This window comes from Lupinus angustifolius, chromosome LG06, assembly GCF_001865875.1.
Source record: "Lupinus angustifolius cultivar Tanjil chromosome LG06, LupAngTanjil_v1.0, whole genome shotgun sequence".
Taxonomy (NCBI): Eukaryota; Viridiplantae; Streptophyta; class Magnoliopsida; order Fabales; family Fabaceae; genus Lupinus; species Lupinus angustifolius.
Window position 1 is genome coordinate 28,189,057 of NC_032014.1, and position 22,804 is coordinate 28,211,860.

The 22,804-nt window shown below is 34.3% G+C and overlaps 1 protein-coding gene and 1 long non-coding RNA gene across 2 annotated transcripts; both read right to left on the bottom strand.

Moving 5' to 3' along the window:
- LOC109350659 (ribulose-phosphate 3-epimerase, cytoplasmic isoform-like) lies at window positions 305–4,773 on the bottom strand. The gene is made up of 8 exons (XM_019591901.1): window positions 4,512–4,773; window positions 3,191–3,195; window positions 2,030–2,092; window positions 1,817–1,923; window positions 1,607–1,704; window positions 1,245–1,337; window positions 1,077–1,118; window positions 305–721 (listed from the first exon to the last, which is right to left on the bottom strand). The coding sequence occupies exons 1-8, from the start codon at window positions 4,626–4,628 to the stop codon at window positions 566–568; spliced, it is 681 nt and encodes a 226-aa protein (XP_019447446.1). The 5' UTR covers window positions 4,629–4,773; the 3' UTR covers window positions 305–565.
- LOC109351157 lies at window positions 18,384–19,908 on the bottom strand. The gene is made up of 3 exons (XR_002108192.1): window positions 19,674–19,908; window positions 19,108–19,172; window positions 18,384–18,456 (listed from the first exon to the last, which is right to left on the bottom strand). It is a non-coding gene; the product is annotated as an uncharacterized LOC109351157 (long non-coding RNA).

Below are 22,804 nucleotides of genomic sequence, written 5' to 3' on the forward strand. Positions count from 1 at the left end.
AAACGATAAAAGTTCAACTCAACCCGAATATGAAGTCTTATGCCACTTTACAAATCTGGAAAAATGACCTCTAGGATCGCATGAATAAGATTAGGTACGTTAACCTCTCCAAACCTTATTAGCTAAGAATTTCGTTCACTATGCCGTCCTTTATTCCACTTACTTTAGAAGAGACACAATTTCTACTTTTATCGGTAACATATAGAACTTTGAGTTTCCACAATAGGCAGCATAAAGGTTATGTTTTCACACAGTACCATTTAGGTTAGAATAGTAAAGAAAAACATAAGATGCATACATAATATTACATATCAACATACATGAAAGATAAAAATTTCATATAAAGTTCATCAACACAAGTTAATTTACATGAAGTGAATACCGTAATGGTGTGAAAACAAACAAGCATCACAGCTACAAGAACACTTTCAGAACTTATTATCAAATAGGAGAACACAGTCACACATTTTTGAGATTGATAATGTTAAGTGGAACCTTAAGTAATGATTACTTTTAAGCATACTGATACACGTGTCAGGTCGCGACCGACCTTTACTGTATCGAGTCAATGTGTTTGCTGGGCATTCTCAACAGAATTTCTAAGTAAGGATATTACTTGAGCTGGCTCAGGGGCTCCAAACACTGAACTTCCTGCAACAATACAATTTGCACCTGCCGATGCGGCTGAGTCTATGGTTGAAGGCCCTAAACCACCATCAACCTGCAATTGAAATTGGGTATCTTTTGATCAATGCAAAATTATTATTATCACTAGTGTGCATGAGCATGCAAACACAACTATTTCATTATCTCCATGATTAAATGAATATAAGAATTGAGCACATTGAAATAGAGTAGAAAGGAAAGTTTTGTCCAGAAACCTATATAAAGAGTTAAAGACGCTAAGAAATGCGAAGGCAAACAAGAACAACAACTAAGCCTTAATCCCACTAGGTGGGGTCGGCTGAGTCATTAAAAAACCATAAAAAGATTTACTAAGTTCAAGAATCAGTCAATCGAAAATTCTAAATAATCTTCTACATCTACTGAAACCATGAGAAAATAGGCTGAGATACCTCGATATCAAGTGATGGATACTTCTTCCTCAGAATTCGTACCTAGTTCAAGAATTTATAAAATGAAAAATTAAAACTAACCAAAAAATAGATATAGGTTGCATAATGGATAAGAGTTGTCAGGCACATGAAGAAATAAGACATGAAGTTAAGAAAGGGTAATGACACCTTATCCATCATCTCTGGCATAAACTTTTGTCCACCAAATCCGGGTTCTACAGTCATCACCAGAACCATTTCCACAGGATTTTCAGCCTCAACCTGTGAAAAGAATAAAGATAAATAACACCAAAACATGAAGGAACAAAATGAAACAACCTCTGAAGGATATGATCCCATAGTGAGCCAGAGATATTGTATCTAGTCTAAAGTTTATGCACAAAGATTCGAGATACTCTCAGAAGGTTAATATTATTCATTTCGACTGATAAAAAGAACTCATAGAAGGTTAATGACGATAATAAAATGCAGCTATACAGGTATGACCAGATAAAAAGAGAGTTCGGAGAAGGGTGGAAGAAGAAACTTACCAGGGCATAAACCTCTTCAATGGGTGTCCCAGGCTTTAATGCTACACCAGGCCTCATGCCCTGGACACTAATTCTTTCGATAAGTTCTTTCCAGTTATCTGTTTACAAAAACTATTTCTGAGAAGGCAGAAAGAAATAATATATAATGGTCGGCAGAAGAAAAAAGCATACCAAGAAGAAAAACCAAAAGAAGGGTAGTATAAGATCAACCTTTGGATGTCTCAATATGGAACGTAAAACCGGAAGCACCAGCTTTTCCCAAAGGTTCGACATAATCAAGAGGATTAGTAACCATCAGGTGACAGTCAAGATATGCCCTGCAATGGTTAATGGCTAATGACTCAAATGCACCAAAACTCGTGGTAACAGAGAAAATTGTTTTGCATAAAGAAGTTTAGATCAGTAAAGAAGGAAGATTATTACTTTGTGTGCTTTCTCAAACTTTCAATGATTGGAGCACCAATAGTTAAATTAGGGACAAAGTGCCTGCACAAAATAGAGGAAGAAAGAGGAACACATTCATTAATTTAATAGTAAAAGAGAGAGTAAAGTTTAACAAAAACAAAATAAGGACTGTAAAGTAGCGTTGAGGTAGTTTAACAAAACAAAAATAATGACCGTAAAATAGCCTTGAGGTTTAAGGTAAAAAGTTTATGGATCTTCCAAACAACTTTATATGCTTGATGGCCAAACATAATTACTGGGCTACAAGCATGTATTCAACAAATAAATGTGGCATAGATCAAAATCAAAAGTTACTAATACTTGGGTTGGGAGGGGGATATAGAGTAAACAGTCCAACACTGATAAGGAATCAATAATATAGCGAAACCTACAATGGGATTAAGGTTTGGTTGTTGTATTGTTAATGAAGGTGACACAATATTCGCATTTTTTTCTGATCATATGACAGCCTTAATGATAAGCATGATTTAGAGAGCATTGTTCACAAATAGTCAAGAATAAATACAACTCAACAGATACAATGAGATTATTCAACATCGAACAAGAATTCTTAACCCTATTGGTATAACAAGAATATGAAGCATGAATACTTATTTAAATGAACTGAAGAGTATGCTAATCGATGTTAATCCCAAAGCTATAAAAACTTAATTTCCCATAACTCAAATTCACAGTATACGAATATGGAAACAAATTGACACATGAATATGCAAGAAAGCTCCGTAACAATATAATTTTGGATGCAAAAGAACCTTCAATTTTATCTGTAACTTTATTTTAAATTAAAAAGACCTCAAATCACAATTTTGTAGATACTAGACAGTAAAATTTCATATGCACTCCCTCATAAGAATAGAGCAACAACATAACAGACATGTATAGTTACATGGCTGCATCTAGACCCAAAAAACGACAATAAAACACGGTAAAAGAACTTTGATCCATTACCCTTGAAGGAAACAAATCAACCAGAACAAGGTAAACATTAACTGGCACACCAATTAAAGAAGAACAAGGGAATATACAGAATTGCAACTTAAAACCCAGTCAATTTGGATGTAATGACTACCCCAAGAGTCAGGACAAAGATAGTAACATAAGAAAACCAAGACATCTTACCCATCCTGCAAATGAACCAAACTGAGAAACATCAGAAACATTAATTAATAATATATGTACAATCATAGAAATCTTCAATTCATAAGTCTTAACAGTTCAAACTTGGTTAACAACAACTTCATATAGGTTTGTTATAGAACCTCGGTATAAATTCAGCAAGAGTGAGTAATCTCATAAGTAGGTTTTTTTATTCATGTTGGATTCATATTATACAGCTAAAGGGTGAGCTTTGGCACAACACCTTGGAAATAGTCTCTTTCCTTGTGGAGTAAGGCTACATACATCTACCCTCCCCAGACCCCACAAAGTGGGAGCTTCATGCACTGGGTCACCCTATTTTATTCATATTGTACAGCTAGCTCCCTAAAGAATGAGTTTGGCGCAACGATAAGGTTGTTGTCATCCTGACTATGAAGTCACTAGTTCAAATCCTAGAAATAGTGTCCACTTGCATACATCTACCATCCCCATACTCCACTAAATGGGAGTCGAGTCTCGTGCACTGGGTCGCCCTATTTTACTCATATACAGCTAGCTCCCTAAAGACACACCAAAACAAAAATGGAATATGAAATTCAGGACAAAACTTTGATATTGTTCTATAGATGCATGTGGTACTAATCTCCAATGAGAATAAGGTATGTGTCACAATTGTTACTTGTGTCATAAGCTGTGACACATTGTCTTGTTCTCACAGCACCACAAACACCTATAATAATAAAAGTATAAAAGCACCTCACCTTTGTCCTAAAATTTACCATTTTTTCAATTCCCCCACTCTGTCACTAACCACTGTTAATCTCAATTATTAAGCTATACAAATATGGTGCATGCAAAAGGCTCCCACCTAATGAGTTTTAATAAGGATAAATATACACAATCTTATCCTTATAGAAGAGGAGGTTGTTTTCGAAAATTGAAAACGTGACATCAAGATCATAAGACAATTGTATCCCGACTCACCCTCTCCACAACGAGTAAGGATCCTCTCCATATATATATGTATAATTGAAAGTTGCATTTCTCTTTACTTTTTGAAGCACTTTAAATTAATATCAATTCCTCCACAACTAACTGTGGTTAATATCAATTGTAAAACTATAAAATTAAATTAACTGTGTTTTAAATCTCCACAACTAACTGTGGTTAAGTCATGTATCAGCGTTTTAAATTAAAATACCCCCGCAACTGTGCCATCGTGGCAGTTTTGGGAGTATCATTTCCCCGTAAATTCCGGAATGGCTATAAACATAACATAATCGCAAACACAATTTAAAACACTGATATTTATTATATCGGCATAATGAAAAAGAAAGGGTACCATGATGTCCATGTGGAGCCAATCAGCGCCATAATTGATCATACGATGAGCCTCAGAGGCCAAATTGGAGAAGTCAGAGGAAAGCATGGAAGGAGCAATTTTGGGTGTAACTCCCATTTTCTTGTTGTTGTTTTGGATTCAACTAAACTTAATCAGAAACTAATGCCACAGTGCAAAAAAAAAATTGATGAGTATGATGAAGATTGGGATAATTGGTTAGGGTAATGAAGATCAAAAGAGAAGAGATTATGCACTAAAACCAGGGTAATGAAAAGTGAATATTCTGTTAAATGTATATTTGATGGTTGTCTACTCTCAACTTGTGTTATAAAACTAAGATTGATAAATAATTCGGTGAGGGCATTAACTTAATGAGTTTTTGGTTTGACCACCGAGTCAATAGTTGAATTGATTGTTTCGTTTTATATTAAAATTCTAAAAAATTATATATTATTTAACAATTTTTTACTCCAAAACTATAAATACTATGATACCTAATTAATTAATGAATAGAGAAGATTTTATAACCATGTCATAAATAAGTTGAAAATTTCATTAAACAACTTATGTAATGTGCTTTAATTACAAAAAAATGCACAATAAATTTAAAATTCAATTAAACAACAAAAATATTGATATAATACAAGCTAACAAATACAAATATAATTAGTTAAAAACATTTGATTTTTTCATTTTATAATGACATCGTTTGAGTTGTTTTTTAAAAATATTTTTCATTGACTCGGTTGGTCCAACTAATCTGACCGTATATACGAGTTACAAATTATAAGCTTAAACCAACTGAGTCAAACTGATTTAGTCCAATTTTAATGCAAAATCAAAGAGATGAGAGGCTCAAATCAATCAGATACTAGATTTATGATTGAGCCGGTTAGACTAACGGGTTCGAGTCGAGTTTTATAAGAGTGCTTTTAACAAACCACTTTTTTATAACTAAATTATATGTACTTGTTGATAAAAACTATATTTTTGTTGATTTTTTCTAAAAGAAAAGGTTTTTGAAACTAACACATTGAGGTTAGATTAGGTGTCAGGTTATTCAGTCTTAGGAATAAGTTGAGTTCCAGGCTTAAACTTATGAACATAATATCACAAAATTAAAATAGAATCCAGAAATATAAGATTAATATAAAATATTTAACATAGAAAAATTCTCATTTCTCTAAATTCAAAGAAAGAACAATCAAATTCTCTCATATAATAAGAGAATATATCTCTTTAAATATAAAATATGTACACTGAAAAAACACTATAAATATATTTGTGGATGTACTCAGGCTCAATGAAACTTTAATAGAGAACTAAAACAACTTTGTTTTTCTGTTACTATAAAATAATAGAACTAAAGTATGAATGTGTGCACACACATTAGATATTTTTTTGTATTATTAAGAGTATCACTTTATTTTATGGGATATATGTATGACTGCTCCTCCTAACAAATATTATTTATAAGAATTGAATCCTTCAATTTTTTATTATTGTAGGGATTTAGCAAGACATTGTACTACTAGATTAACGTTTTGTTAGTACACATTAGTTATTTATGTTATTGGCTATTAGGATACTGTAAAAAAAACAAAACTAATGGAGGTCTGAATAAAGTAAAAGGTTGTTCATGTTATTGACTATGGATTTATGTATTTGTTTATTATTTAGATTAACATTCCATGTTAAGATCAAACGTGTGTTTCTACATAAAGGCATGGATCATATTTCTTCTTTCCTTCAATTCTTAACCAAAGCTAGATCAACACATACACGTCCCACTTCATGCCTCACAAAAACTACACAAGCATATTGCACTTATTGTTCAAGCTTTTGAATTGTTGACTTCATTAATTAATATCAACTTTATAGTTTAGACATCATTCCCCAAGTAGATTACTTTTTGTTTAGCCATGTCATAATGGGTTTCCTTATTACATAGGAGATGCACACTACCAACATCCATTTGTTCCAACACAATTCAACTTACCCTAAACCCACTTAGAACTAGACTTCACTCTTTTTTCTTGACAATAGTTCATTTTGAGTTGAGTCATTAGGTGCTCCTAAGGATTTGTTTGTAAGTTGAGTTTTGAAAGGGAAGGAAGAGAAATAGAAAACTTTAGGATTATCTCATAAGTGTATTTCATAACTCTCAAATCTTTATTTCCCTCATTCCCTTCCAAAATTCAACTTACAAATAGACGATCTATTTATAAATTTATTTTTGGAGGGAAGATAATGAAAGGAAAGACTTGAGAGTCGTCTCACAAATACATTTTATTACTTCCAAGCCTATCCCTTTCCTCCAACAACCTTTGAAGTGCTGGAATAATCACAAACCTTCTTATGGCTTCCTTCTCCAACCAAGTACAACATAGTCTTATAAATCACCTCCAATTCATGTGTATCTTAGCATATGTCTTTGAGGACTTTAGTTACCTTTGGAATTTATATTTTCTACCATGGATTGCACATGCATGTAGGTTTCCATGTGCCAAGGGCAAGATTTGGCCAATTCCATTTGTAACTACTTGGGGATATAGATTACCTGTTTTCATTTCTATCTCATTTTCCTGTCCTGGTCCAATGAAAAAGTGACACTTTATTAAAAAGAAAAATTCTAAAAACATAAAATAACATATTTGCGTACCTGGAGAAATCTTATTAGCTAAGGACATTAGGACACACTCATTTTAGAATAAGTGATCCCCATTCCAAAGTAGGTAGTGAATGTTTCCGTTGGTAGATTTCAACACTAAGAGACGTGATTTTAGTAAGAATCATGGAGAAGTACACCAATTAATGATAGTTGATATAACTAGAGTTTTGCTTCAATTAATTGTTATTGATAATTCAATTTTACATTTTTTAATTCTTATGATGAATTTGTGTAAGTTTTGTTATTGATGATGGTAGATTAGTTTAGACTAAACTCAGATTTTTATGTGTGTGCATAAAGCATTGGAAGATTTTTTGTATTTCCAATCACACCATTTTGAGATAGGAACCAATCTCTTTATGGGTGAGTGACTATCCCTCTTAACATGTGTCATTTTCAAGAATTGAAGTCTTAACCTTTTGATCTTTCTGAGAATTTCGAAAGTTTTACATCAATATACTAATGTCTTGTTGGTCAACACGTTGGACATTTGATTGAGAATGACATGAGTATGCTTAATTATAATTGTTATGAAGTTAATTGAGTTATGGAAATAAGAAATTGAATGTAAACCCAATAGGCATGTGTTTAATTGATAAATTGAATCTTAATTTAATGATTCCCTTGGTTTGTTTGGTGTGAAATCCCTTATTTTTGGAAGTCCAATTAAGTGACAAATTTTGTTTTATGTAGAATTCTGCTATGTTAATCAATTATGAGTCAATATTATTTGATAATGTAAACTTCAACTTTCTTGTAGTTGATTATGATTGAGAACTTTCTCAGAATTAATTGATTATGTTTGCCTTATTATTGATTATCCTCTCCAGAATTTTGAAATATCTATTTTACACGGCTATTTTGTTCTCAACTTAATCTAATACTTCCATAATGATGTTCCAATATGTGTATAGATAACATTAAGGTTTGAATAATGTAACTGTTTCAGCCCGGTCATACTTAGACTGTCAATCCCATAGAGTCTATTAGTTTGGTTGTTTCTGACCGGCGTAATAGACTGGAGGCAACTGTTCTAGCCTGGTCATACCCGCACTGTCAATCCCAAAGAATCTATTAGCCTGGTATCTCCGGGCTGCCCCCTTCTGCTCGAGTACACCGTGCAGTACTCCGCATGTCTCATCGTTTGTCTCAGATGGGTCCACCTGTGGCAAATGCAATAAATGCTATTTAATGCACCGTTGACATGCTATTTAATGCTACTTAATGCACACTATTTAATGCACCTCAGACATGCTATTCAATGCACTGTTGGCATACCATTTAATGCGTCGCTGACTCGCCATCAACGTTAGACAACAAACCACCTGTCACGCCACCTGAACATCCTACCTGCTCCCAACAAATCGACAAGGGCAGATCCGCAGGTCAAGCAAGGACGACTAGAGTACGTCCCTTGTACCCGTTAAAAGTTGGCCAATGACCAGATGTCATCTCAATACTTCTTTATCTCTATAAATAGAAGAGACCACACATGAAGTAAAATTAATTCTCATTCCCTCATTTATTGCTATACTTATTGCTCTAACTTCTCTCTTATTTACTCCCTTATCTCTCTAGAATACGCTACTGACTTGAGCGTCAGAGAACCTTTTCAGGTACCTCCCCCAGCGGGTCCATACGACAATCCGACCAAGTTACCTAATCTCCTACATTCTACCGACCATCCATCCTCAGCTTCCGATCATCCACTCTTAACAGTAAAGAACATTTACCTGATCTCCTACATTCTACCGACCATCCATCCTCAGCTTTCGATCATCCACTCTTAACAGTAAAGAACATTGGTACCGTCTGTAGCTTACCTACAACATGGTGACCACTCATCACCAAGCTCAACCACCTAACCATGTAGAACCACTCAACCCAAATCACGACACCCCTTCCATTGAACCCCCAACACTAGTGCAACCATCTCACCAAGCTAGCCAGAGTATCCCCCAAACACCACCCATAAGCACCCACTACCCAACAACTCCTCCACATGATCCAAACTCAAGGCCAAATTATCCAACAACATGCCCAACTACTAGCCGAGCTTCACCAACATAGACCAGAACCCAATAATGGACCCTCGCGACCAGTCAGATAATTCAACCCCCCTGACCACAGCTCCTCACGAGCAAGACATCCTTTCACATAAACCATCATGTCCTCAATACTCCCAAAACATCTTACCCGGCCCAACAACATCGACCAGTACGATGGAACAAGTGACCCACATATTCATTTAGATGCCTTTGAAGCCTCACTCTGAAATGTGTTGCCGAACATTTCCCGTCATGTGCTGAACATTTCCCCTCACTCTGAAACGTGCTGCCTTGCAGTGGTTTACCCGGCTCGCACCAAACAACATTGACCAATGGGCCACTCTCGCCAACGGATTCAACATCCGCTTCACGACAAGAAAAGAGCAGCCTCGCTCTTCCTAAACCCTGTCCGGTATACGACAGGAGTCCCACGAGCCCCTCCGATCTTACATAGACAGACTCAACTCGGAGGCCATGAAAGTTTACACTTTGAGCCTGGAGGTGGCAGTGCATATTTTAGTGACAGGCTTGCATGATGGCCTATTTAGACATGAGTTGGCTAAATATCCAGACCTAACAATGGAAGAACTCCGATCTAAGGCTCAACAATTCATTAATCTGGAAGAAACCCATCCTAACCGCCCATCCACCAAGCATAGAGAATACCAACTCCTCTCACTAGAAGCCAAACGCCCAACAAATCACGAACACCCTCGAGATGATCCACTCCGACAACCCAAAAAACCTAAATACACCTACAACCCCTCAATGTCAGCCGTAATAGAATCCTGCAAGAAGTTATGGCCACCCATTTAGTCCAGCTCCCCAAACCCAATCCAAGCAGGAAAATAAGGACCCAAGACCACTCCAAATATTGTGACTTCCACACCTTCTTTGGCCATGTAACAGAAGAGTCTACCCAACTGAGGGACACTATCGAAGACCTGATTCAAGCTGGGCACCTCTGGAAATTTATAGCTCGAACCCTCCAAGATCGATCACCACCTCTACATTGATCCAGTCCTCCTCGGAGACGTTCCCCCATAAAAATCAACAAGCACGTCCTTCGAGCAGAGATTGGAAAGACCACTATCGCTCCAACAATATACGACAATGGAGTCCGGTGAACATCAACACTATATCCGGCGTATTCGCTGCTGGTGATACATCCAAGGCAGCCCAGAAAAGGTATGTCCATGAAGTCATGCAATCAACTGTCCGCAAACCCCACCAGTATCAGGGCCATCAGGAAGCACCCCCAATCTCTTTTGACGACCGTGATTATGAAGGCGTAGTCCACGGTCATGACGATCCCCTCGTCATCACCACCAAAATGAACAATAAAAAAGTGGGACATTTGTATGTTGATTAGGGCAGTTTAGCGGACATCATGTTTCAAGACCTGTTCACAAAGATGGAACTCGAAGACAGGGACCTGTTGCCGTATGATGGACAACTTGTCGGTTTCACTGGACAAGAAATCACCCTTCAGGGTTATGTTGATATATGGCTGACTGTCGGAGAATAACCTTTAACCCGGAAGGTTCAAGCAAAGTTCCTGGTTATCGACTGTGTCTCAGCTTACAACGCCATACTCGGTCGACCAACACTAAACCATCTTGAAGCAATAGTCACCACCCTGCATCTTTGTATGAAGTTTCTCTCATCCGATCTCCGGATATGAACGGTTATGGGAGACCAACATAGTGCAAGAAGTTGTTATCAGATGAGTCTTCGGCTGAACCACACTTCAGTACGGGTACCACCCCCAAGAAAAAACAGCAGGGTGTACACTTAGTAGAGCTAGATGCTAGGGTAGACACAGAAGACCTACGACCTCAACCAAAAGGAGAAAAAACCTCCCTTCAACTCAGCCCCTTAAAAGAAAATCTGGTATATGTTGGTTGTACTCTCGATGAAGCTCATAGGACCAAACTGATCAAATAATTAAAGACCAACAAGGATCTTTTTACCTGGATATTCCCAGAATCGACCCCTCAGTGGCCTGCCATCGACTCACGATGAATCTAGGTGCAAGGCTGGTGGCCTAGAAGAAAAGAAAGATGGGTGCCAAAAGAACAACTGAGGTTACTCATAAGATCTTAGAACTGCTAGAGGTCGGCTTTATCCGAGAAATAACATATACCAGATGGTTGTCAAACGTCGTGCTAGTTAGAAAACCATTTGGAAAGTGGCGAATGTGTGTGGATTATACACACTTGAATAAAGTGTGCCCAAAAGATCCATACCCACTCCCAAACATTGATCATCTTGTAGACAATTCCTCTGGGTACCAATTTCTGTCATTTACGGATGCTTATTCGGGATATAACCAGATCCCCATGTACCCCCTGATCAAGACAAGACCGCCTTCATTACACCCAAGGCGGCTTACTATTACACAATCATGTCATTCGGTCTGAAGAATGCAGGGGCCACATACCAGAGAATGATGAACACCGTTTTCGGAGATCAGATTGGAAGAAACATGGAGGTCTATATGGACGACATGATCTCCAAGAGTCTACCAAAATAAGATCATGTGACTATTCTGGATGTCATCTTCGGTCAATTACGTAAGTTTAATATGCGCCTCAACCCAGAAAAGTGTATATTAGGAGTCGAAGCCGACAAGTTCTTGGGATTTCTGTTAACAAGTCGGGGTATTGAGGCCAAACCAGCAAAGTGCCAAGCAGTTATAGACATGCGTAGCCCAAGATCAGTGAAGGAAGTCCAGCAACTCAATGGGTAGTTGGTGGCCTTGGCCAGGTTTCTTCCTGCATCTGCCAAACATTCCCTCCCAGTGTTCCAGCTCCTAAAAAAGAGCAACACTTTTACTTGGTTAGAAGATTGTGAAGTAGCTTTCCAAACTTTCAAACAATACCTGGCTACTCCCCTGTGCTTTCTAAGCCTGCACCCGCTGAGACATTGTATGTCTACTTAGCGGTAACAGATGGGGCAGTACCAACCGCTCTAATCAGAGAAAGTATAGATGGTCAACATCCAATATACTTCACTAGCAAAACATTACAAGGCCTAGAGTTCAGGTATCAGAAGTTGGAAAATGTCGCCTACGCCCTCTTGATAGCAACAAGATGACTACGATAGTATTTTCCATCCCACCCTGTGGTGGTCAGAACCAATCAACCTATCTGCCAGATTTTGCACAAGTCTGAGCTAGCGGGCTGATGATTTCCTGGTCTATTGATCTGCCACAATTTGATATACGATACGAGCCCATAACGGCTATCAAAAGCCAAGTCCTGTCGGATTTCGTTGCTGAATTGACCACACAATCGGGTAGTTCCGAGCAAATATGGACTATCTATGTTGAGAGATCATCCAACCCTCGGGGTAGCGGAGCTGGGGTCCTATTAGACTATCTATGTTGAGCACACAACCGAGTAGTTCCGAGAAAATATGGACTATCTATGTTGAGCACTCACTAACATTCACCTTTCATACATCAAACAATCAAGCAGAATATGAAGCATGCATTGCCCTTAATTATGATTATTCTCTCAATAAGTATCGCTCACATGAATGAAACTCTTAACTTTTTGGTTATCTTAAAGATCTAGCGAGACTTATATCATTAGACCAACACCTTGATAATTGAGATATATTTGATGATGTCTTATAATGTGTTATTTGGTTGAAAATGTATTTTCATTGGTCGTGAATAAATAGAGCGACGAGACTCACATATTTACTTTTGAATGATTGGCTGAATCAATTGAATATGAATGAAATAATTTCTAAAACACGAATCTAAGATTAAATCGATTGCCCTTAATTATGATCATGTCCTTGGAGAACAAATAAACAAGAAAGAAATATAAAACAAAGAGCCTGGTGAGGATACTAAAAGGGTGATTTTGGAAGCTTAATCATACACAATCTTTACAATCTATCTATATCTATATTATAATTCAATGGGCTGGTGAAATGTCTACAATAGGTTTCTCCATTGATTGACACCTAGACTTTTTCAAGGACAACATTGTCTTTGCATAATAATGTTTGTTGCATCTAGAAATAAAAAAAATCATATATGCTATTTTACTAAAAAAAACATATATGTCTTTATGTGTGTCTCTTAAGTATGTCTAGGCATTATAAAGATAAACTGAAAAGACAGAGTTACAAGAGTAATTTTATGACCATAATCTTTAAAGTATATATTTTTAGAGATATTTGTTTTTATGACCACTGATCTTAAATCTTTTGTATGTGATCACTTGATTGGCAATATCCTATTACCATTTCACTGAAATAAATGTGGCCTTCTCATGTATGTGCATCCTGTGGCCTTCAATTTATTTCTTTGTTATTGAGGTGTTTGATTCTCTACATCTTACTTATTCAACATGTTTGTTTCTTTTTTATTTTAAGTTTAGTCATTTGTTACTGCAGAGTTTGTTTTTAATAAGTAATTTTTATTTTACATTCATTTTCATTGAAATAAACATGACCTTTGCATATATGTGTTCACTTATTCAACATATTTGAGTTGCTTACTAATACTATCTCAAATCTGTCAAATATATAGTTTTTCATGATTTTGATGTATAAAATTAAGGCTTTTATTATAGAGTCAAGCTCTTTGCCAAAAATAAGGTCTTTAAACCATGGGGTGGTTAACTTAATAACTTACCTTTATATTAAATAAACCTTGACATTTTTTTGTTCTCATCAAATGATTTATTTAAACTCACTTAGTCTACACAAATTAACAGAAAGTGTTCATTTCGACTGTTAATGTTAATCATTTATGAAATTTGTTTTATTTATATGTATGTAAGGTTTTTTTTTTATATATCAGCATAATGGCAATATCACGCCCATTCGACATGATCAAGAATTTGAACGACTCCAAACACCTTTGGAAAATTGTAGTTAGAATCGCAGCAATATGGTATGTCCAATTATCACCCAAACCAGGACACTTGGAAATGATCTTTATGGATTCTAAGGTAATAATTTAACTTATTTATAATTATATAATACTTAAATTTCTTTGTTGTTTTCAACAAAGTGTTACTTTTGACTCCTGAACGAAGGGGGACAAAATACAAGTCTCTGTTAGAAAGGATGAGTTTAATGAATGGAAAGAGTATTAAATTGAGGATGACACTTATGTGATGCATAATTTCAATGTCATGAGGAATGATCTCCAATTTAAAGCATGTGACCATCTCTATAGACTGTAGTTCATTGTCGGTACAACCTTGAAACAAAGAGAATTTCCCGATATTCCTAAATTTGAGTATGATTTCACAAAGTTTAGTGACATCCTCACTGCGAATTTTCGATCAGATTTACTGAGAGGTTAGATTAAAATCTTTATTCCCAAATATTTTCAATCTTATTTTGTTCCCTTTTGATTATAACAAAAAAAATTTCTTGATTGACCTAGACACCATTGGTGCTTTTGATAAGCTCATCTACTCTCAGGCACAAGCAAATTTGAAGAAGGTTGGTTTCACTCTCAACGATTTTAGGTTTTTTTTTGTGCTTTTATATTTTTGAATCAAGAATTTATGATTTTATCTAACTATTTTCCTGTTGTCATTAGTGGTGATGTTATTACATGTACTATGTGAGAAGCCCACGTCATGAAGTTTTTCCAGTACTATAATAATCAACCAATTGGTGAACCAATAATCATTCTCTTAACTCATTGTAGAATCAAAGAAGGACAAGGTAATTATGTCATTAACAATTAATATGTTTTGTGTATAAATTTATTTTAAAATTTAATGACACATTTGAAATTTTGTCCAATATTTAATAGGTAAATGCCCACCCACTTTTTCGAACTCATGGTCTTGATCAAAAATATTGATAAATGGAGAAATAGGCAACATCGAGAAGTGCAAAGAAAGGTATGCTGACTTTACTTTATGATGTAAAACTATGTACTTAACTTATTCCTTATGAATTCTGATTTTCTACTAACATTATATAATGTTCGTTATTTGTCACAGTTTCTCAAATGAGTCTCTATCCTGTGACACATTGAGCCATGGTAACAATCAACTATCTCAATATTCTAACTTAACTGATGATGATCGATTTATGTATAAAGCTGAGGTGAAGAGTATCTCTAAAATTTCTGCCCTTACATCAAGTGAGGTATAAAGTACATTTAGATTATGTTTATTAATTTTGAATTCACATATCTTCCTAACCAAGAGGCATTTGTTGCAGGAAATAATATGTGTTACCGTTGGTACTACAACAATGTTTGTTGTTGGCAAGCAAGGATGGTACTATGATGGTTGTACTAAATGCACTAAGAAGGCTGATGTTAAAGATGATCCTTTCACCTACAAGTGTGGCACCTTCAATCAAAAGTCTACACCAAGGTAGCACTTTTTCTTGTTGACAATATTTTTCTTTAGATGCTACTTTTATTGTGAATTCAAGTCCCTTATAATGATACAATATTTACTGTGTTAAGTACAAATTGGACATTAAGGTTTTCCACCAACATGGCACTGGAAGGTTTGTATTCTGGAATCGTCAATGTGCTGACATCATTGACATATCTACATCTGACCTCAAAAATGAAATGCTTGCAGTAAGTTTATTTTTTATATGTTCATTCAAACAAATTCATACTTAATTACTACATTTTACATACTAAAAAACCATGTCTTTTGTGTATGTAAGAAGTTGAAGATGATCCAAAGGCATTCCCTTTTAAGTCTTGACGTACTGCTGGCAAGGACAATGGCTTTCAGGGTCAAAATACAATCAAGCTACAACCAATCTTTTGTTATAAGATTACCTGAAAATCCAAATTTGATCAAAATAGTTCTTGATCAGATGGGGTAATTGAGGTACTTGATCCAAATTCATTGTTATTATCAAGTTGAATAAGTTATATTCTCATATACTTATTTTCTTATCTGCTATTAACCGGCCAACAACTTCTGATGATATGAAAGGAAAATCTGTTGCCTATAATTTCTTGCAATTAGAAAGTGTGAGTGGAATACATCCTTTGTTTTACAATATTTTCAGTGTAAAGGTAACTCTTCTAATAACTCTGATACGTTCATGTTATTCAACTTTCATGGGTAGTTTGTGTCTATGACTGTGGATCATGATCCATACCACTCTCAAGTTGTAACTCCGGCCAAAAGATTATCGGCTGACTTAGACCTGGAGCTGATATAAAGACCCTCTATAATTCCACTCAATTGTCATCTTCAAAGGTGGCAAAGACTATCAAGATTGAATGACTTAGAATATTAGTATGACAACTTATATGTAACCTTTGGAGAACAACCTTTTTTTTTGTTTCATCATAGTGTAATGAGTTTTTGGGTACCTCAATTTTTTGATCTCATGATATTGATGTGGTAAAACACCACTCCCATGTTAACACATTTCAACTCTCAACCATCTACATCACTCACTAAATTTTTTGGACAACCTATTTGTCACCACCAAGACATTATCTTAATTACATATTTCTACTACGGAGTTGATGTACCTATTGATACAATTGTTGTCATATATACAATGATAATATCATCTATAACTAACATATTAAATTTGTTCATCTCCTTATTATTAACAGTGACATTAAGATTTTGATGAACATAGCAAGTTATAGACAAGGTAACTTTGTGTAATGATATATTATCATGTCCTATACAATAATAAAATTAATAATCATTTTTCAATTTCAAGGTAAGGTCCTTAGTTTTTTAAATATATAGTAAATTATATTTTGAAGAAGTTAGTTCATTAGGGTGTGTATAAACAATTGAAGGATCACTGCCAAATATGAAATATAAATTATATAAGTAATACTTATAAATTTAACAATGATACTATAAATACACTAGGAAGTTGTAATTGTACTATATCATGTATCACCATACCATAAACCCAACCAGAGAATTTTCTCTGCGTCTTTCATATATCATAATTTTTCTAAAATTACATCTTCTAATTTTTTATTTGTTGTAAACAAATTCTAATGTAACTCCCAAATCTTTGGCTGCATAAGTTTGGCAAATTGCAATTAACTTTTTTTAATTATTTTCTCTTGCAAAATTACATCTTCTTAGTTGTACTTTACAAAGATCAGTTTTGAAAAGTAATTCAATTACTTTTCCACAAACACTCAAATTCGTACAGTACAATATTATAACAAAGATTTTATTCACACTCACCTTAAAAATAATTCATAAAATTAGCTAAGAACCAGTATACATTTTTCTCACTCTCACCTACGTCTACTTCTCCTTATTTACCAAAGATTTCCTCTGCAACTTAGGTTTTCAAAATACTCTATCCTCCAAATCTTACTCTTACTTATAGCTCATATACTTTTTATTTTTTCATTTTCCCTTATATAGCTTACAATCTTCTTCTCATTGACATTGTTAATAACTTGTGTCATTTTATTTAGGCAATTTTATTAACTATCATCCCATCGAGTGTCAAGTTTTTTGCTAATGTGTTGCAGTTGAGTTTCTTCCTTCTTTAAGCCCAATTCATTAACTTCTATTTTTGGCTTTCAGTTTGAGTTTAGTTGTTATATTAGTTAATCCAACCAACTCAAGTTACTATAAGTAGATTGTCTCCTCTTTATGAAAAATATCAAGAGAAACACAACTTAATTCATCACAGAGCCCTTATTCATTCACTTTGCTTTCTTCCTTCTTTGATCTTTTATCTTCAACATTCATAGTCAAGATGTGGTACCATGTTTAACATGGATTGTTTTAATGCCAACCATTTGAGCCTCTTTTATGGATTGTTTTAATGTCAACTCCTCCAAATTTTGTTATGGACTGTTATAATTCTTGTATCATATTATTACTGACTAATACAATATTGTGTATTACTAATATTTACTAAAATTGTGTTATATTTTTTTGCCTTAAAGTAACATCATAACATAAACTTACTTTTGTAACATGTTAATAATTAAGTATACACATATTAGTAATTGTAGACACGTGACAATTCTTATACACAAACATTGTGATCATAATTTTGGCAAAATCTCAATTTTTTCAGTAATTCAATAAGGAGGTCAGTTAGCCTTAATAAGTTGTTATAACATGAATTTTTTTTGGTTTATAAATAACCTTTATACATTGTTACAACAAAGATTTTGATTGAGTGTGGCCTTCTATTTTTTACAACAAAGATTTTGAAATATCCAGAACACCTTTGTTTCAAATGTCTTTAAATTCTGTCAACCAAAGAGATCAATGTTATGGTTTGCTCAAAAGTAATGGAGCTTCAACTTCTACATCTCATACACAACCAAGTAGCATCCATGAGTTATCAATCCAACATCCTTAGGCATAAATCTAATGAATATATATGGTACTGTTTACAAAGATGAACCAAACAACATTGCGGTAAATGTAAAGAAAATTTGTTGCCTTATTCATCAAGTCAAAGTTATAGTCATCACCTCCCTCATGCCAACAATGAAGATGATGACAACTTTGATATTGCCATGGAAGGTATTCAATTATTCTTTTACAATAGCATCAATTAATCTCTTTATATTCTACACTAACTCAATTTATTGTTAATATTTGTAAGAGGTAAATATTGAATTTAGTTCAGAGGATGAGGATCAATTTGACAATTCTTCTATGACATCTACATTTGACAAGAACCGAGGTTATCTAATATTTACCATTTCTTACTTTTACAATACAATAAATATAGACTTTAACTTTCTTTTTAGGATATTCTGATATCAATGATCGTGTTATGGAATGTGAACATTGTGGAGCATGTATGTGGTATAAAGAACGAAAGCGAAAACATAGAAATACTTTAACACCTAGGTATGAACTATGTTGTGGTGATGGAAGAGTACAAATACCCTTACTAGAAGCAGCTCCTTCGCTCCTTCAACAACTTTTATTTGATGTGAACTCCAATGATAGTCTGAATTATCAAAACAATATTCATTTATACAACATGATGTTTGCATTCACATCTTTAGGAGCAAAAATTGATAGATCTATCAATAATGGGAGAGGTCCACCAACAATTAGGATACAAGGACAACCATGTCATCACATTGGTAACATGTTGCCTATGCCTGGACAATTTCCGAAGTTTGCACAACTATATATTTATGATACAGAGCATGAAATTCAAAATATGATTGAAGGAATAAGGTAAATAAATTCTTCATAGTTGAAACTTTTGGTCATATTTTTTTTTATCCTGCTCCTCATTATTTATTTGTTGATAATTCATTGTAATAAGAATAACAAGGTTGATCCACAAGCAGTTATGCAATTATCAAAGATGTTGGATGAGAACAATGTCCATGCAAAATCTTTCATAATGGCAAGCGAAAGATTAAAAGGTGGTGTTGTTCCAAACTTGAAGTTAAAACAATTGCCGAAAGAAATTCTGATGGAAGAATAAATAATTTACCGACAGTTTCTGAAGTTGCTGCTTCAATAGTTGGGGACATTGACTCAACATCACAAAGAGATATAGTCATGGAAACACAAAGTGGGCAATTGAAAAGAATTGATGAATTACATGCAAGCTATTTGGCTTTCCAATATCCATTGTTGTTTCATTTTGGAGAGGATGGTTATAGACATGATGTTTGTCATACAGTTAGAGCCGATTCTCAAAATAGAAAACGAAACCGTCTAATAGTAAGGGAATGGATGTCATTTAGATTGCAAACTAGAAAAAAACGAGGCACAAACTTTGCTGCGTTCAAGAAGGTTATTCCATCAATTTTTAGTTGATGCTTATACTATAGTAGAATCTGAAAGGTTATCTTTTATCAAAAGAAACCAAACAAAACTAAGGGTGGATAAATATAGAAATTTGAATGAATCTCAAACAAGTGACCAAAGTCAAGGATCTAATAGGGAAAAAAGAGTCATATTACCTTCAACTTTTGTTGGTAGTCGTAGATACATGGATCAATTATATTTGGATGGGATGACAATGACATACAATTCTAATTGGCCTGAAATTGTCAAATTACTTAAGCCTATGGGTTTGAAGCCACATGATCGGCCAAATATCATAGCAAAGGTTTTCAAAATGAAGTTCGAGGAATTACTACAAGATTTGAAGAAGAGGCATGTTTTAGGTAAAGCACTTGCATGTAAGTATATATTTCAAAGTAATTCATTATATTATATCAAATTTTTTACTATGCATTTAGATAATTTTAAAGTATTTATTATTGTTTTGTTATTATTATGTTTCAGATATGTACACAATTGAATTCCAGAAAAGGAGTTTACCGCATGCACACTTGCTTATTTTTATGCATCCCTCTAATAAATATCCATCTCCTGATGACATAGATGGAATTATCCATGCTGAAATTCCAAATGAAAGTGATGATCCTGAATTGTACAACTTGGTCAAATCACTTATGATTCATGGTCCATGTGATTCTTGCAATATGTCTTCACCATGTATGAAATATAGTAAATGCTCTCGATATTTCCCAAAGCAATACCAACCAACTACAATTGTTGATCAAGATAACTATCCAGTTTATAGGAGAAGAGATAATGGAATCACTGTTGGAAAAAAATGGTATTTCTCTTGACAATTGTTATGTTGTCCCCTACAATCCTCAATTATTAATGAAGTATCAAGCGTACATTAATATGGAATGGTGTAACTAAAGTACTTCAATAAAGTACTTATTCAAGTATATCAATAAAGGTTATGATAGGATCACAGCTTTATTGAAACAACATAAAATGGTGGGTTGCAAAATGAAGAAAACATTGATGAAGTTAAACAATATCTTGATTGTAGATATGAATCACTATCAGAAGCATGTTGGAGGATTTTTAGTTTTCCAATTCATAGGAGACAACCTGCAGTAGAAAGATTGTACTTTCATCTTCTTGGAGAACAACCAGTCTACTTTAATGATCATGAGGAAATTGACAATATACTTTCAAGACCAAAGTATCAGAGTCCATGTTTACATCCTGGATGGAAGCTAATAAACAATATCCAGAAGGTCGAAATTTATGTTAGGCTCAATATGTGTCCAAATTTGTTTATGTAAAAAAGAATAGGTGTTGGAAACCATGAAAATCAGGTTATACAATTGGTCGACTAATTTGGGTTTCTCCATACACCGGTGAACTATATTATCTTAGGATGATGTTGACAGTGGTTAAGGGTCCAACAAGTTATGAAGATATTAGAACAATTTCAGACATTCAATATTCTACATTTAGGGATGCATGTTTTGCAATGGGCTTATTGAAGCTTTAAGAGAAGCCAATGATTGGGGTTCTAGATTTTAACTAAGGAAATTATTTGTTACTATGCTCTTAACAACCTCTATGAATAAACCAGATCAGATTTGGCAAGAAACATGGCAATAGTTATCTGATGGAATTCTTTATGATCAAAGAAATATTTCTAATAATCAAGGTATAGAATAATACATTTTAATTACTTATTTCATAAATTTTTATGCAAAAATATTATATCATATGCAACTTTTTATTACCATTTGTTGGGTTGATGCTTAGTGATGAGCAATTGCGAAATCTAACTTTGTTGGAGATTGAGAAACTACTTGAACGAAATCGCCAAAGTTTAAAAGACTATCCTCCAATGCTATATCCAAATGGATATATCATAAGGCAATTGGGCAACAGATTAATATATGAAGAACTTAATTATGATACAAATGAATTGAAGGAAAAATTTAATCTTCTTTTTCAATCTCTCACAGGTAGTCAAATTGCTTACCTATCTAAGTATCAATTTAGTATTGTCTCATAATGTATAACTACTGCTAAAATTGATTTCTTCATATTCATATGATTTTTGCAGACGAGCAATCTAAAATATTCCATACTATAATCAATGCTATAAATCGTCAACAAGGTCGTATGTTTTTCTTATATGGTTATGGAGGAACTGGTAAAACACATGTGGAAAACTCTATCGCATGCATTGAGATCTCAAAAATAGATTGTATTAACTGTTGCTTCTAGTGGTATAGCTTCTTTATTATTAACCGGGGGTAGAACATCGCACTCTAAATTCAAGATACATGTACCAAGTTTTGAGAACTTTGTTTGCAACATTGATGAAGGTTCTGAACTTGTTGACTTACTAAAACAAACAAAGCTAATTATATGGGATGAAGCTCCAATGACACATAAGTTTTCCTTTAGGGAACTTGATAGAAGTCTTGCAGACATAATGGGTACTGGCACAAATGACTCAATTTTATTTGGAGGAAAGGGTGATTTCACACAAATCTTGCCAGTGATTCCAAGAGGGTGTCTTTCGGATATTGTATATGCAACAATCAACTCATCTTATCTCTGACGTCAATGTAGAATTTTGAATCTTACAAAGAACACGCGTTTATAAAATAAGGACAATGCAATAGAAATTAAGGAATTCTCATAATGGATACTAAAGGTTGGACATGGAAAATTATCAGAGCCTAATGATGGTTGTGTTGAAATTGATATTCCATAAGAACTTTTGATTCTTGATTTTGATAACCCAATTGACGCAATAGTGAATAACACTTATCCAAA

Excerpts from the sequence above, each read along its gene's own strand:
- LOC109350659 (XM_019591901.1), bottom strand. The coding sequence starts at position 4,628 with ATGGGAGTTACACCCAAAATTGCTCCTTCCATGCTTTCCTCTGACTTC. Across the intron at positions 1,705-1,816 it reads CCATATTGAGACATCCAAAG|ATAACTGGAAAGAACTTATC; the intron begins GTTGATCTTATA and ends TTTTGTAAACAG. Across the intron at positions 722-1,076 it reads ATCCATCACTTGATATCGAG|GTTGATGGTGGTTTAGGGCC; the intron begins GTATCTCAGCCT and ends TTTCAATTGCAG.